Genomic DNA, 14,341 nt, shown 5'->3' on the forward strand with positions numbered 1-14,341 from the left:
ACCTGAAGGGAGCCCAAAACTGACAGCTTGAGATTTAAAGCAAGTGAGTGCGTGAGTGAAAAGAAAGACCTGATCAGGAATCACTTACAATCTCCTTGACTGAACTTGCGCTAGAGCTTCATTGAACTCATCACAGTAAGGAAACAATGACAACAATGCGACAAACAAAAACACAAGTAGAACAGTTGTTAATGTATTGTTAATGTAATTAAGTTGCTGTTCCAACCTGTTAGCAAACAGATAACCCATTTATGAGTGCGTGAGAGTCGAGTTTTTCCGCCTTTTGTTCAAGTTTTTTGTCACCAGCGTGTTTGTGTCTTCTGTTTGGTTTGTTGTGCACAGTTTTTAGAGCTTTGATAAAAATTAAAAATAAACTGCTGCCTGAAGCCTCTGGAAATGATGCTAATACGAGATGTTGACAACGAAACCAGGAGCTTAAAGTCCCAAACCCTCAGTGGAGATGTTGAGTGAACAGGCTGCAGCGTTATGTGTAAAAGTGATTAATAGCGAGCACTCTCCTTCACATCACATAGTTAATCTATGTTTTTTGTGAACGTATCAATACAGTGAGGTTGATGCTTGGTGCGTTCTCATTGGCCTTTAAGTTGGGATTTAATTGTTCTCTGACTCTTTCTGCGTTCAATGTTTAAAGTGTGACATTTTTTCAATTTACTGTAATCACTTCAGGGTCTTGTTTCTTGAGTTGTTGTTTTTTTTTCATTTTTTCGTATTTATTGATCGAGAGAATTTTTTACCAAACATTATTTATCATCCAGTCAGAGCTCCTTTCCATACAGTTCGTGCACACTGCAGCAGAAAGATTTCAAAATAAATCTACAAGACGTTTTCCAGCCTGACTGCTGCTCGTCTGTAAGTTTTGGAATCGCTGTTATTAACATTTCACTGCTCACCTTCAAGTCTTGCAGCAAACATCTCTGACCTGTTAATAACCTGAGAGTTCGAAATCTCAGCGTGAGGCCCTCAGGCAGTACAGAGAAGATTTTAGTTCTTCCAGGACTGGAGCTGTAAATGAAGCAGTCTGACCTCTCCTGTGAGTGTACAACAAGTGTGGATGAAACTGAACACACTGTTACTTCATCTACACTCTCTTTTTGTTGATGTCTATGTTTCTATTTAATCTGCATATTTCTTGTTTGATTGAGATCATGTTAATATATTCTGTATGCTTGTTGTACTGTATTGTATATTTAATTCATGAGCTGTATGACTGTCTGCATGCATTAATATATGAGTTTCTGTAAACACCGATTTCTGCTGATCAGTAGCAGACGTGGGTTTATCTTCGACTTTAGTATTTGTATATTTTTCTACATTTATCTGATTAAATAAGTTTCCACTTGTGGCAGTACAAGATAGCAGCAGCTCAGGTCATTATAATATTATATGATTAAAAAGAGCTAGATGTAACTTTAAAAAACACAAAATTTCTAGAGATAACACAGGCTGCTAGGCTAACTGCACCAGCATCCTGTTGCTCTCTCTCGCTGGAGTGCTCTTACGTACACAAGTGAAATTCAAATGGTGTAGAGGAATTATTTTACCTTTTCGATAGTTCAAAGTGAAGCAATCACTGGGTCAGTTTTTATCCCCAAAACCGCCCAAAGCTCCCTCCATGAATAAAAAAAGCTCTCCCATGCGCACTCTATTTTTCGCCCTACACCAGTTAGATTCTAGTGTGGCTCAACAGCTTCTACAGGGGAAACCTTTTTTTGTTTCTTTTGCTTCTTTTGCTTCAACACCAAAGAAGTTTGGTGTTGTGCTAGAGTCCAGATCAGAGCAGCCTGATGAACTTCCATATTTTGGTCTGTGTCGGGACTTCAACCAGCAACCCTCCGGTTTCCAACCCAAGTCCCTAATTAGCTACTGGGCTACCCATGTGCAAAACACATCCAATAGTCCACAGGTACACATATGAGAGATTACATTAACAGTGGTAACTAAATCGCCCGTTTTTTTTTATACGAAGATCTTCTTCTAGGATTCAACAGCTACTTTTAACCTCCATTTAATAAACTACAACCTTAAAATATACCATGAGAAACCTTTCATTTTCTGTTGATCCCATGTGCCTCTTGTGTACAAAGAGGCAACTGTCATCTGTTTGCTGGAGTAGTTCAATTCAATTTAAAAAACTGGGGGGCATTTCAAAGTAGTAGTAAATTTAAAAAGATATGTTCTGCATCAGAGTGTTTGCCGTCTCAACACAAAATGTGTATTTTTGTGGCTCCTGTCCTCACAAAGTATTATTATCTCTTCTGTTTTGGATCATACTGAGAGGAACTTTGTTTTGATAAGTATTCTGTGCTGTGGCCTTTATAAAGTGTTTTAATATTTATAAAAAGCTGTTGCTACAGCTTGGATCATAAAACACTGTCAGGATGACACACTGAGTTAACAGCTGCAAATTTGAAATCTTTTAAGAGGATTTGTTGTTTCAGTGAGGCGAGAACAAACAACAACTGTAGAGCTGCTTTGTAACGTGTGTACATATAGAGGACATTAATACACAGACCCAGCAGGATACAGCACAATGACACAGACTGCATGGACACACAAACATACACTACCAAAAACAAACAATGATTCAGAAGCAGTGCAGATTAAGCACCAGAGCTGCATGTAGCATTGATGCTAAAAAAGTGGGAAAACATGTAGATCACTTTCATGTTCAAGCTGTTTGTTTTGGTCAATGAATGCTTAGTATGTCAGTCATGTTGAGCTGCACCTGAGCCACCTCCACTTTAAAAACAAAGAAAAAGAGAAAAAGGGAAACAAAATATTTTTGAATTTATGATTTTGTTTTATTATGAAGCTTCAATACTTTCAATATTGACTGAAGAGATTGTGTCCTTTAAAATGTCAGATTGGAAAGTACTGAAGGAAAAACATTTTGACAACCTAATTTAAAGATTTCATTGGGCTATTTATTTGTGTACTGGAGGTGTGGTTAAAGCGACTGAGGGTGACTGAGGCTGGGATGGAGGGGCCCGATGTGTGCCCAACATTTCACGGGCCCCAGAAATCCTGCAGACACCATACTATTTTATATCTCTGTAAAATGAAGGCTAGTAAGTAGAAATCAAAAAAGTAAAAAAATGCTAGTAAAATTCATATAGGCCACCTAAAGTTTTTACCTTGCAATATAAGTGTATAAAAAGTACAAAGTTGTATTGACTTGTAGAGACTCAGTGTCAGTTTGTTTTCGAGGACTGAATAACTTCTCTTACATTCATTAATCCGCCTCACATTTTATGCAGGACGTGACATGTTGTTCATTCACTATATTCCAAGTAATCTGAGCACAGATCATCATCAAACATTAGCCCACTCAAACTTAGAGGAACCGTTAACCAATAACCAAAGGGCCTTATCGCCCTAATACAGGTGGAGTCTCTTTAAACTGCTCCTCCTCTCCCCTCAAACACGGAGGGCGTTAAGACCCAGCAGAGCTACAACAGTAAAACATCTGTCGCCTCGCTCTTCAGAATGAATTGCGCCTGGGCTCCGGACTGAAGACAGGCACACAGGCAGCAGGCAGGCGTGTTGTGACGGTGCGGCACGGACCAGGAGCGGATACAGGATGAGAACAGATGACGGCGGATCATGAGAGAAAGTAGAGAGGGACGCACTGAACCACAGAAGATAATACGCAAGCAAAAATGAGGACACTTAAGGTAAAGGTCTCTGTCATGTTGTATTACAGTATTATTACTCCAGCATTGTTCTGTGAAGTGTTCTTAAACCGCCATGCTGCTGTGTATAGTCTGTCGGATCAAAAGATTAGGAGGCGAACAATGGACATCCAGCTGTGCGCTCTGTTTGCTCGTAAGCTCCGGCTCTTTCTTATTTATAAGAACAAGAATAATAAACTACACAGCATGGAGCCCAGCGCGCTGGCATTTTCACGGCGTTCAATACAGAGATATCACCTCAATTTAAAAAGTGCATGACATGTAATTAATTTGGAAGAAACTTGTTGTAATGCACGTTATGGGAAAAAAATAGGTCCACACATCCAACAACCCTGATGCCGCGGTGTGCCAAGACAAACATCAGGAGATGACATGTGTTATCTTCTGCATCTGTTACTAGTTTGTTTTTATTTGGTTAAGACTCAAACTGGCCCAAAGAAGGTCAGGATGTTCCATACGAACTTTACTTTTTAAGTTACACACCTAACTAACTTTATGTTACTGCAGATGTGCTCCTGAGCGCAGATGCGCATCAAAATGCATGCATGCAAACAAGCGTTAAAAAAACATGATCGTTTCCGTTCTGACATCATGCGGGGGGTTTTTGGTTTTGTTTTTAAGTTTCGGTCTTACGTGACTTAAATAACAGGAAGTTAGGGTGTGACTGAGTATGATTAAGATTTAATACCTGTCGTCGTGCATCATAAACTGAGCTCTGTGCTGCAGCGCTGATTTGTCAGCATCTGTGTATCTTTGTGTCAGCGTCATGGGGTCGCCTTGCTGCTCGTGCTGCTCCTGTTCGCCAGCTTGTTCCTCGTGTACAACAACAGCTCCACCGGCCCTCCTTCCAGGGACACTAACGACACGCACATCCGACAGCATGAACATCTGCGGTGGCCCACTGAAGCTCCCGCAAGGGTGGCCAAGCCTCACCCCCCGGCCCTCCAGGGATACATCGGCATCATCGACCATAAGGTAAACAGATGCGGCCATAAGGCACTCAAGAGAAGGATGAATGGCTGCACGTATGTGGTTTTGAAAGTAAAGCCATCTTTACTCCTACAAACTTGGGCTGCAAGTCACAGACAATTATTTTCTTATCAACCAAACCATGATTTATGGTACACCTTAAAACGGGAAAAAGTTGTTAAAAATCCCCTTCAAAGTTTCTCAGAGCCCCAATGACATCCTGAGTCATAATTATGGAAAAAAAATAAGAAGCTAAACCTGACACTAGAAGATTCAGGGAAATATTTTTTTTTTTAGCTCAAACCCATCATCAATGGTGTAGCTAAGTATTAACAAAATACTGTGTCTTAAGTCACATGTTCAAACTTCCAAGTCAATTAAACTGGATTATAAAAGATGAATCAAATAGAATATTTCAAATGTGGTCCAGGCTCTATTTTATGGTTGCTTGCTTGCCAAAAACTTAAACCTGGCACTTGTGATTTTGTTGCGCTCTTTTGAAACAGATATCTATATTGTACGATTTTTTTTCGTATCAAAGTTCTGCTTCTTTGTGTTCTCCTCCTTATAACACAAACATGCCACCATGCACCTTCCCCCAGTCTAATGACCTGCAGTCATCTCTCTGCACAGCTCCGTGAAGCAGAGAGCCTCCCTCTCGTCATCTATCACAATTTTCTCCAGCACCGTGTTGCGCCACACTCAATACCCACCTGTCGTTACTAATAACAGCTTAGGCTACAAATGAAATCCTTGGCTGCATTCTTTGCCTCTAATTGATAAACCCGGGAGTCCTGCAGCTAGTTGAACCCTGACGTCACAGCGGGGGGCGTATTGACTTCCATCTATTTACCAGCCAGGAGAAAACAATCAATGTGAGTACTGGCTAGTGGACGCTCTGCAAGTAAAGAAGACCTAATCACTGTGTAAAGGTTTCTTTAAGGCGACATGCAGGACAGTGTGCATCCCTGCAAGCAATCTGTTTGATGTACTGCTGGATGGTTTGTGTAGTGTTCTGCTCCACTGAGCTATTGATGGATGTAACAGTCCTCCAACCCATGGATTTAATGTGTTTAATAATTCAAGTTTCAGTCGTACTTATAGATCATGCACAAAAGGCCCCTCCGAGCAGGTATGAAACATTACAGACAGACTCTCAGACTAAAGAAGAATACTAACTCCTCTGTTTGTAACTCCTTGTTACAGTTCGGTGACTATTTTTTATTATGAATATGTTTCTTTTATTGTGGATTTGTGTCTCTTTGTAGTCAAGGTTGTGTATTTTTGACTTAACTTGTTGTTGTTTCTTGTGGATTTTTGTCTCTTAGGGTGTTTTCACATTAGGTACGATTGTTTCCCCCTCCTGACTCTCCCTCCTGGTCCGTGTTCACATTTTGTAATATCACTCCTTGCCCGAGTACACTTATGTATGTACACATGGCAATACATTAGGGGTAAGCATGAATATATTGGTTTGCAAATTTACCAAAAAGCAGAAAGAAAAGAAAACCACCCGCTTACTGTGGATATTTCTGAGACCCCTACTCCTACCTCGACATTTGCTCAGGGGTCTCTGGGGTCAGATGGGACCCCTGGGCCTGTGTCCACTGGTCCGATTCAGCAATCCATCTCATGCTAAATTAAATCCAACCTAAGTGGACGGATAAATCCACCCTGCAATCTCTATTTTTCTTAAAAGAAAGTTTCTGTTGGCTGCTGAAAACAGGCTTTAAATCATCAGATTATGTCACAGGAAGTTGATTTGCATATGAGTAATTTGACTGCCTCCTCATCGCTCTTGTTGCTGTGTGGATGAGACAAAATAAGCAGCAGGACCATGCATCAGCTGGATGAATGTGAGAGTCAACACATTGTTCCTGAGCAGCAGAAGAAGTAGCTTAGTTGGTTGAATGAACTTTTGCTAAATTAAACACCAGGGGCTCTGAAGAGTCACTTTATCTTGTGACAAAGTAAAGCAGGTTGGCAACTAAAGGTGGAGCTATTATTCATTACAATAAATCTCTCAAGAAAAACAGGGAAGAAGAAAAACAGGCAAGCATTGTAATTATTAATACATTTAATTTGCATTTTTGCTTGAGACTGACTACAGAAGCACCTGAAACCATTAAAAAATGTTTATATGGCAGAAATGAACATGTTTACAGCCTAGTTACAAAATGTAATTGGTCTAATAATCTCATGTCTCTTTGGGGTTTTAGTGCACAATAAGTGCTGTTCACAATAAGGTGCGTAGCGGCCCTGACCGACGGCAGGCATAGTGTAACGGTTCATTAGGAGGCTTACAACCTGCATCAACTCCAAATCTCAGCCTTTGGTTATAGTTTGGTTGAGACAGCATTTCAAGCATGGTGATCACCATCGATGGGCTTCCAAAGCCCTCTGCAGTGACAGATGGGTAACATCATTCATTCTTTTGTCCATTCATATTTACAGTCTTCTTATTTCTTCTTATACTCCTCTTATTTAGCTTAATGGGAGCTGAGGTTTTTGTGCAAAGCTTGTTTGTGACTCAGAGTTGCATTCATTGTATAAACCGTGTGTATTGTGTCTGCTGTCTCCAGATTAGTTTGTTCAAATTTATTGGTGAAAACTACATTATTACATGCGTAAAGTTTTAATGTTTTGACTCTGTTTAGAGGTGGAATGTGGACACTAAAGATTATCTGCACACATTTCAAAATCAAGGTTAATAGTCCAGGGGCGTGGTCAATATGCCAGCGGCTGTTTTAGCATTTGGTCCGGCAATCAGAATAATTTCACAGCTAGGTCACGCAGGTCTCTACTAAGCTGAGCGGCGCACAAATAAATATGGAATGAGTCAGTCATATTTTAAGACAGCTGATGAGACATGCAGCTGTTTTTTTTTCTTCTTTACTGCCTGAAATGCCAATCTTCAGTGACCCTGTGCGTTTTGATTGGATGAGGATTTGTCTGTAATGTGTCAGAAAAGCCAGCTATGGATGAGAATTGATTTTCCCACAGTTAAACTTCCAGTTAATTTTTTTCTAATTGCAATAAACATTTTGGTGACAAGGGACATCAATTAGGATGACACCTTCTTGCATGCTTCATGCTTCTTCAAATGTGTGATTTGCCACTGCACTCTGGGACTAATACTTTATGATTTCTTTGTTATTTCTTGTCTTCGCAGCATTGCGTGTTGTATAATGCAGTGCGTCCTTCAAATATGTCACGCTCAGGTATAGGTTTCTCTTTGGCTGTCAACAATAGGCAGAGTGTCTGTGTACATCGAGAAGTAGAAAAGTTGCTGGCCCTGTCTGGCATTTGTTCTCCTGCTCTGCCGAAAGATTTGTGAATCTTTGATCTGAAAGAAAAAAAACACTCTGACACGATCATTCATCTAATTCAGCTTTGCCCGCTGACCTCCCTGCCATATTGATCTTTGCAAGATATCAGGAGGCTGGCACGCATGGTGCAGTGCCAGTCAGCCTTTGACTGCTTCACTTTATCTTCCACCAGAGTATTTAAGTCATCACAAACTACAAAACATTTTGAAGCCTGAAACTTCCCTGCAGACTCTTGACTGTGGTGCCAGAACAATTTTCAAACATTGAATCTTTTTGTTGTCCAATCTGGTAAGAGAACTGATTTATTTTATTTTTTCTCTGTTGAGAATCAAACACAATTAACCTGAAACCTTCGCACCAAGTATTTTAAAATCATTTTGGCTATGCAGTAGCAATGGTTGGATTGGACGTGGGCTGCAAAGACGGTGGAGGAGAAGGGCAAGATAAGGATGTAAAGAAAGAAACTTGAAAAGGGAGAGAAACTCTTGCAGAGTAAGGGCAAAGAGAATGAAGGAGGAGGACAAAACCAGGAAAGGGTAAGGAAGGAGAGAATGATAAAAGACAACATACGACTGGGGAAATATTCAGCCTGTGAGTGAGACAAGAGCGAGAAGAAGGAGGCAGAAATGGAGACGTGAGTGAGAGATAGAGGGTGAAATCCCAAAGGGTTTTCTTTCTTCTCGCAGTATACTTTTCATTTTCTTAGTGAGGAGGAGGAGGAGCAGGACGAGGAATCCACTCGCCTGTCTCTCTGTGGAGCAGGGAGGATGGAACAGCGTAACCATCTGCCTCTGATTGTCTCCCTGACATCCGTATAAGACAGATTTCAAGCTGACATCCGAAAAGACAGGTGAAGGAGAAGGAACGGAGGAGATTTTGGCTAAGATGAGAGCGAGGAGCCTTAACAAGCATGAGAGAGCTCCCGACGTCACTGGAAAGAGATGAACAAGGCTGACTTTTCCTCTCTAACAAGACTCCCGATCTCTTCATACAATAACAAGTCAAACCTTTGACTTCTTTTCATGCCCTAGCATGTCCTTGAGACTTTACTGAAGAGTACTCCAGTTCTAAAAATATAAAACATCATAGCAGCTGAACCAACGTTTGTCAGCTTTGTTTCCTGATGTTCATCTTTTACAGTGAGAATGCTGACATGCTGATTTTTCTTATTTCTCTTGTTTATCATTGTAGGTCAACCTGTATCTGCATATTAACGTCTGCCAATTTTTACTTAAGATAGTAATGTATGAAGTACAGCCAAGGGTCAACAGCGTTTTCTGATTTGCAGCATTTGAACTGCAACCAATGTATTGTAAAGTCCTCAGGATTCATCCTCTGGGGAGCAATCTGAACAAAATTATGTTCAATGGATTCATTAGGGATAAGATATTGCAAACAAATTTTCTTCAGGCAGGACTCCTTTATAAATGATATTTTCACCAAAGATTGTTTAATGTACAGTATCTTAAATAATGTTTTTAAAATGCCATTGCAGTCCATCTTTTAGTGAAAGACACATTTAAGTCAAAAACATAAATGTGAACTTTATGGCAGGAAGTCCCTGAAGTCATTGGTATTCTTTTTGTCATGAATGTCAGTTCCAATTCACTTGATAGATAAAAGTGTAATTCACTGACTAAACAAACATTTTGATCAAAATGCCATGCTCAATAAAAAGCCATGTAACCCCCCCAAGATTATGTCATTCTTTCTCTGACCATGTAAATCAAGTCTTTATGGTTCATCCTCTGGAGGTCGTGAATGTCTGAACCAAACTCTGTTCCAATTTATCACTAAATAAGATATTAAACTAAATAACTGAAAAGTTTGACCTGGAGACTGCATGAAATCAAAACTGATGACCATCAAAGGTTGACGTCTGATTCATGCAGGTTTGTTTTCAGTTTCACCTCGATCCATCAAGTATTTGTTGGGATATTTCAGTCTGGACCAAAGTTGCAAACTGACTGACTGACATCACTAACCTCACAGCATCCTTGCTAAAAAAAAAACATCACAGACTTTAGGCAATTCCTCAGAGAAAGCACAAGAGATTAACAAAGCAGATAAATTCTCCAGAAAGAGTCTGTTTTAGACCCACTGTATCCTGGATGAAAATACTCACTGACTAGGTACACTTTGCCTAAAGGCACGAGCCAAGGAGAACGGAGCCATCTGTGCTGAGGAGACATGACAAGGTATCCCTCTCCCAACCACAGCTTTAGTGACAGCTGGAGAAGTGAGATGTTTAATATTTCATCTCAGTCAGCAACATCTTCACTGGCTCTCTTCAAGCAACAACGCCATTTTTCACTGTTCATTAGGATTTTTCTAAGCAATCAGCCAGCTGGATAGAGAGAAAGAAATCTCCCCAATTAGGCTGATACGACCACGGATTTTGTAGTCGTTTAATCCAAACGATCAGTGTTTGTGAAGTCTAGCTGTAGTGTGTGTGTGTGTGTGTGTGTGTGTGTGCATAAACTTGTGTTTACATGTGTGTGGTCTCAGTTTTAAATGACAATGCAACCCGCACAAGACATTCAAGATAGATAACCACTATTTTTATGCAGAGACCTTGTTAGAATACTAAAAGTGTGTGGTGCAATTGAGGAGAAAGGAATAGTGGTTTCGTTATGCCACAGTGGTCCCAATTGGGGCATAGTCTTGGATTTCAACTTATCTCCCGTGCATTCTGCTCCCACCAAACATAACACAGCTTCAGGCTCTTTCAAATGCAGGCCTGGAAAGCAATTATGGATGAAGAGTGGGAGGAGGGAGGACGTCACTTCTCGATAAGCATTCCCTCGACGAAGTAATCTCACACTCGCTGCCTTTTGGTATACTGTGGTTAGGGGATCACGAGGGAAGTCATATATTTTCTTCAACATAAAGAAAGTGGAGGCAGATTTCTTAAGGCGGGTGTCAAGAGATGAATGGTGATTTCATGCTTCTTCCTGTTTTAACCCGAGGTGCTATGGAAGCCTCAGCCTGTGGGGCGCTCTCGTTATTCGGTCCCTGAAAGACCTGTGAGGAATCTAAAAAGGTTAAATTATGATAAATGGATGTTACCTTTTGGCACAACATGGGAGATAGATGAAGGGGCCGCCGCTACCGCCAACCTTGTTGAAAGCGAATGCAAAGAGTGGGCTGGCAGGAAGCGTCGCAATAAAACCAGTTGGTTCAGTTTTATTTCGTCTGCCTCCACACAAGTACAAAGTCTGCTACATTATTCAGCTTTTTAGACATGATTAATGAGTATGTCCTCCTCCATGGTAGGAGAGCGGAATTATCAGGCTTGGATTTTGGTGTTTTTAATCCCTTTGCTCTGAGCAGTTCCCTCTCAGATTAGAAAAATATTGGATACCGAGGTACTTAATTAAAGAAACCTGGGGTCTGCCAGTTAAACAATGAACTTCATGACCGAAAAAGGGCATGTGGGCTAAGTTTGTTTTGTAGGAACACAGAATGATGAAAAACAAAAAAAAATCTGATTCTGCCTTTAATAGCTTTGGATATCAAGGTGTTATTGGAGAGAGGGATGTTAGTCATAGCCAGTGAAATTTCAGCACTCCATTTTTTTAATGTTCTTATATTAGAGGGGTACTTGGTACTGGCCAAAACCCAAGTCTGATTCAGCACTGATGAGTTAAAGTGATTCCAGTGAATCTCTATAAAGTTGTACAAAGTTCTTCCATCTGTAAGAAACCCTGAAGGAGAATCAGCCTTCTGCAGTACTAAACCATCAAAACCAGCCCCATTACAGAGCAGAATGTGTTGAATTTCCCATCATGCCCACATCCAGGTAGCAGGCGGTCTCACGCTCTCACTGTCGAGTCTTCTGATGACACTTTCACTGGTGTTGTTGACTAAGCGTCTTTCCATGGTGCATAAAATGTCGCTTCCACCTTTTTCTTTCCTCTGTGTTGCAGGGAATCCACATTAACGCAGGTTTTATCAACAACAGGGTCTTTGAAAGGACCCCAACTCTCTGAAGTGTTAAACAGTTACTTTAAATAGTCTTACTCCTTCGGAGCGTTCTCATATGAAAGCTTGCTATAAAGAAAAATACGTTATTAATTAAAGTGAATAATTGAACATATGCGATGCCTCAACAGAGGTTACAAAGGCTCATTGAATAGTTAAACGAGTATGTTCATCCAAGCCATGGCGTTTACAGTTACCATTTATGAACACCGAGAATAATTATTTTTACATCACTCTCATTTAAGCCCAAGCGAATGTGTATGAATCAATGTAAAATAGCATTTAGGATGCTCTGCTGGCATATAGTGGCCTCGGATATTTCTAATTAGGGTTTACCAATTTTGTCATTAAATTCTGTTATCAAATGACATTTTGTTGTTCGGTTTAAAGCTTTGTTTGGTCATTCCTGTTCAGTCCAAGAAGAAGAGTTTCAATCAAAGAAAACTTCAAACATTGTCCAGCGAGCTTTAATGACAGTCATCACTCAGCAGGGAGTGTCTGGGATTCAGGTTGGTTTGCTTCTTTGTTTAAGGACTGGCAGACGTGTGGGATGCCAACTGGTGAACCATGATGATTGTTATAAGACAGACAAAACCAGTTGAGCACAATGATATGAGCATGAGAGGGAGAATGAGAGAGTTGTTATTTTACATTAAACAAAGCCTGTCGATAATATATGGTAGCTAAATCGTACTGCACATGTTTTTAAAGAGCACTGTTACGGTGATAACTGTTGCTGTGGGGACATTTATCAAGTTCAAGTTTATCAAGACTTTTATTTAATGTATAGTCCAGATGTCATGTATAACTTAACACACAGGCTCTGCCCAAAAGCAACCTTATGTGCATGCTAACCACAGTTCAAGGACAATATGATAGAGGAGGATTACAGGTTGGTAGGTGGAGAAGTTTGCTTTAGAAAGGCAAAAAAAAAGCATTTCTCAGTATGCGAAAGAGTCCGATACAACACAGGTATGTTGTATAACACATTGAAAAACAGAGTTCAGCACAAAGAACCTGTGCACACTTAGGTTCAGGAACATTGAGTGGAGGTGGAAGAAAGTCCTCTAGTCCACAGCAAACCTTTTCAGTTCTGTCCCACCTACAGAATGATTGCAGTGTTAACTCTGCTGCCAAAGCAGAGGTGTCATTGTTGTTCTACAGTGAGCACGGACAGCCGAAGAAGTAGTCATTGAAGAGGCGTGGAGGACAGAATTTGTCCTTCCAGCTCTGATACAGTGTGAACATTTGTGACAACAGGCAATCACTGTAGAAATCCACTATGACTGCTAGGTTTGTTTCAAAAGGTTTCTCCTTTTACCCTTCCCCTACATCTGAGTATGATAGGCTTAAAGACGTCTGTTCACGTGGCAGTTTTTGATTTAGATACAAAGTTCATTGAGATTCTGGACAGGCATGAATCGGAGCAAGTGGGTCACACTGACATTCAGGTCAAATACAGTCGTTTTCATTATTTTCAGCATGGCCAAATTGATTTTAGGAGGGGAGGGGGGCAAGACTGAGCCTCACTCACACTCAACAAAAAATCTGAAACACACAAAATCTAGATTGCTTTTTAGAGCATCAATTAAAACCTCGTCATTGATTTACTGTTAACAAAAAATGGTTACACAAACAAGAAGACGCCAGAGTGTGCATTTCTAGTGCTGCAGTTATCTAAGTTTGTGTTTGTGTATTTTAGAGCTATACAACATTTTGTTACACCATTGAAAGTGTAGCTGCTGAGTCCATGTTTAAATTGTTCTGTTTATTGTAGGGGACTTGACTGTGTTGAATCAACACAGTCACTGTCTTTAAATAAAGACAACACTGTCTTTTCTTGTGGGTTTTCAACCTGAATGATGTTTGCTGTCTTGTAAATTCATTGCAATTCTCACATGCGACACATATCTCATAATTTTCAACGTGAATGCACATTGTGAATTGGAGACTGTGAGGCAAGTCAATGACACGCAGCGTCCGTAGTGTCATCAGTGTGCGGCTGAAGTCGCCAAGCAGAAAGTGAGGTCTGGCTATAGTGGTGTTAATGTGCATAGAAAGAAGGAATCGAAAAATGAGAACACCGTCGAGGCTCGGGGAAAGAGGCCAAAATGGGATGCCAGTGGTGTGAAGAGAGCAGTCACGACATTGTTAGCATACACCTTCAACAGCTCTGGCTCCTGTGTGGTGGCCTTGATTAGTGCACCCCTTAAAACTGTATTTCTATTGATTGGTATCGGATGTACATCACATTGTGTTTATTTATCTTTGGTCGCAAGATTTGATCCCCTCTCACAATGTTGCATAGGACCACCATTTTAAAACCCCAACAACTAATATTGCCAG

The 14,341-nt window shown here is 40.5% G+C and overlaps 1 protein-coding gene across 1 annotated transcript in view; it reads left to right on the forward strand.

Moving 5' to 3' along the window:
• The first annotated feature begins 3,512 nt into the window (after nucleotides 1-3,512).
• The window catches only part of st6galnac5a (ST6 (alpha-N-acetyl-neuraminyl-2,3-beta-galactosyl-1,3)-N-acetylgalactosaminide alpha-2,6-sialyltransferase 5a), a 40,086-nt gene continuing 29,257 nt past the window's right edge, over nucleotides 3,513-14,341 (forward strand). Inside the window, exons 1-2 of the mRNA XM_079348268.1 lie at nucleotides 3,513-3,695; nucleotides 4,476-4,688. Of these exons, the coding sequence (XP_079204394.1) occupies nucleotides 3,681-3,695; nucleotides 4,476-4,688 (228 nt within the window). The 5' untranslated portion in view covers nucleotides 3,513-3,680. The remainder of the gene's footprint in view (nucleotides 3,696-4,475; nucleotides 4,689-14,341) is intronic.

The sequence above is a fragment of the Symphodus melops genome (genome assembly GCF_947650265.1).
Source record: "Symphodus melops genome assembly, chromosome: 7".
Classification (NCBI taxonomy): domain Eukaryota; kingdom Metazoa; phylum Chordata; class Actinopteri; order Labriformes; family Labridae; genus Symphodus; species Symphodus melops.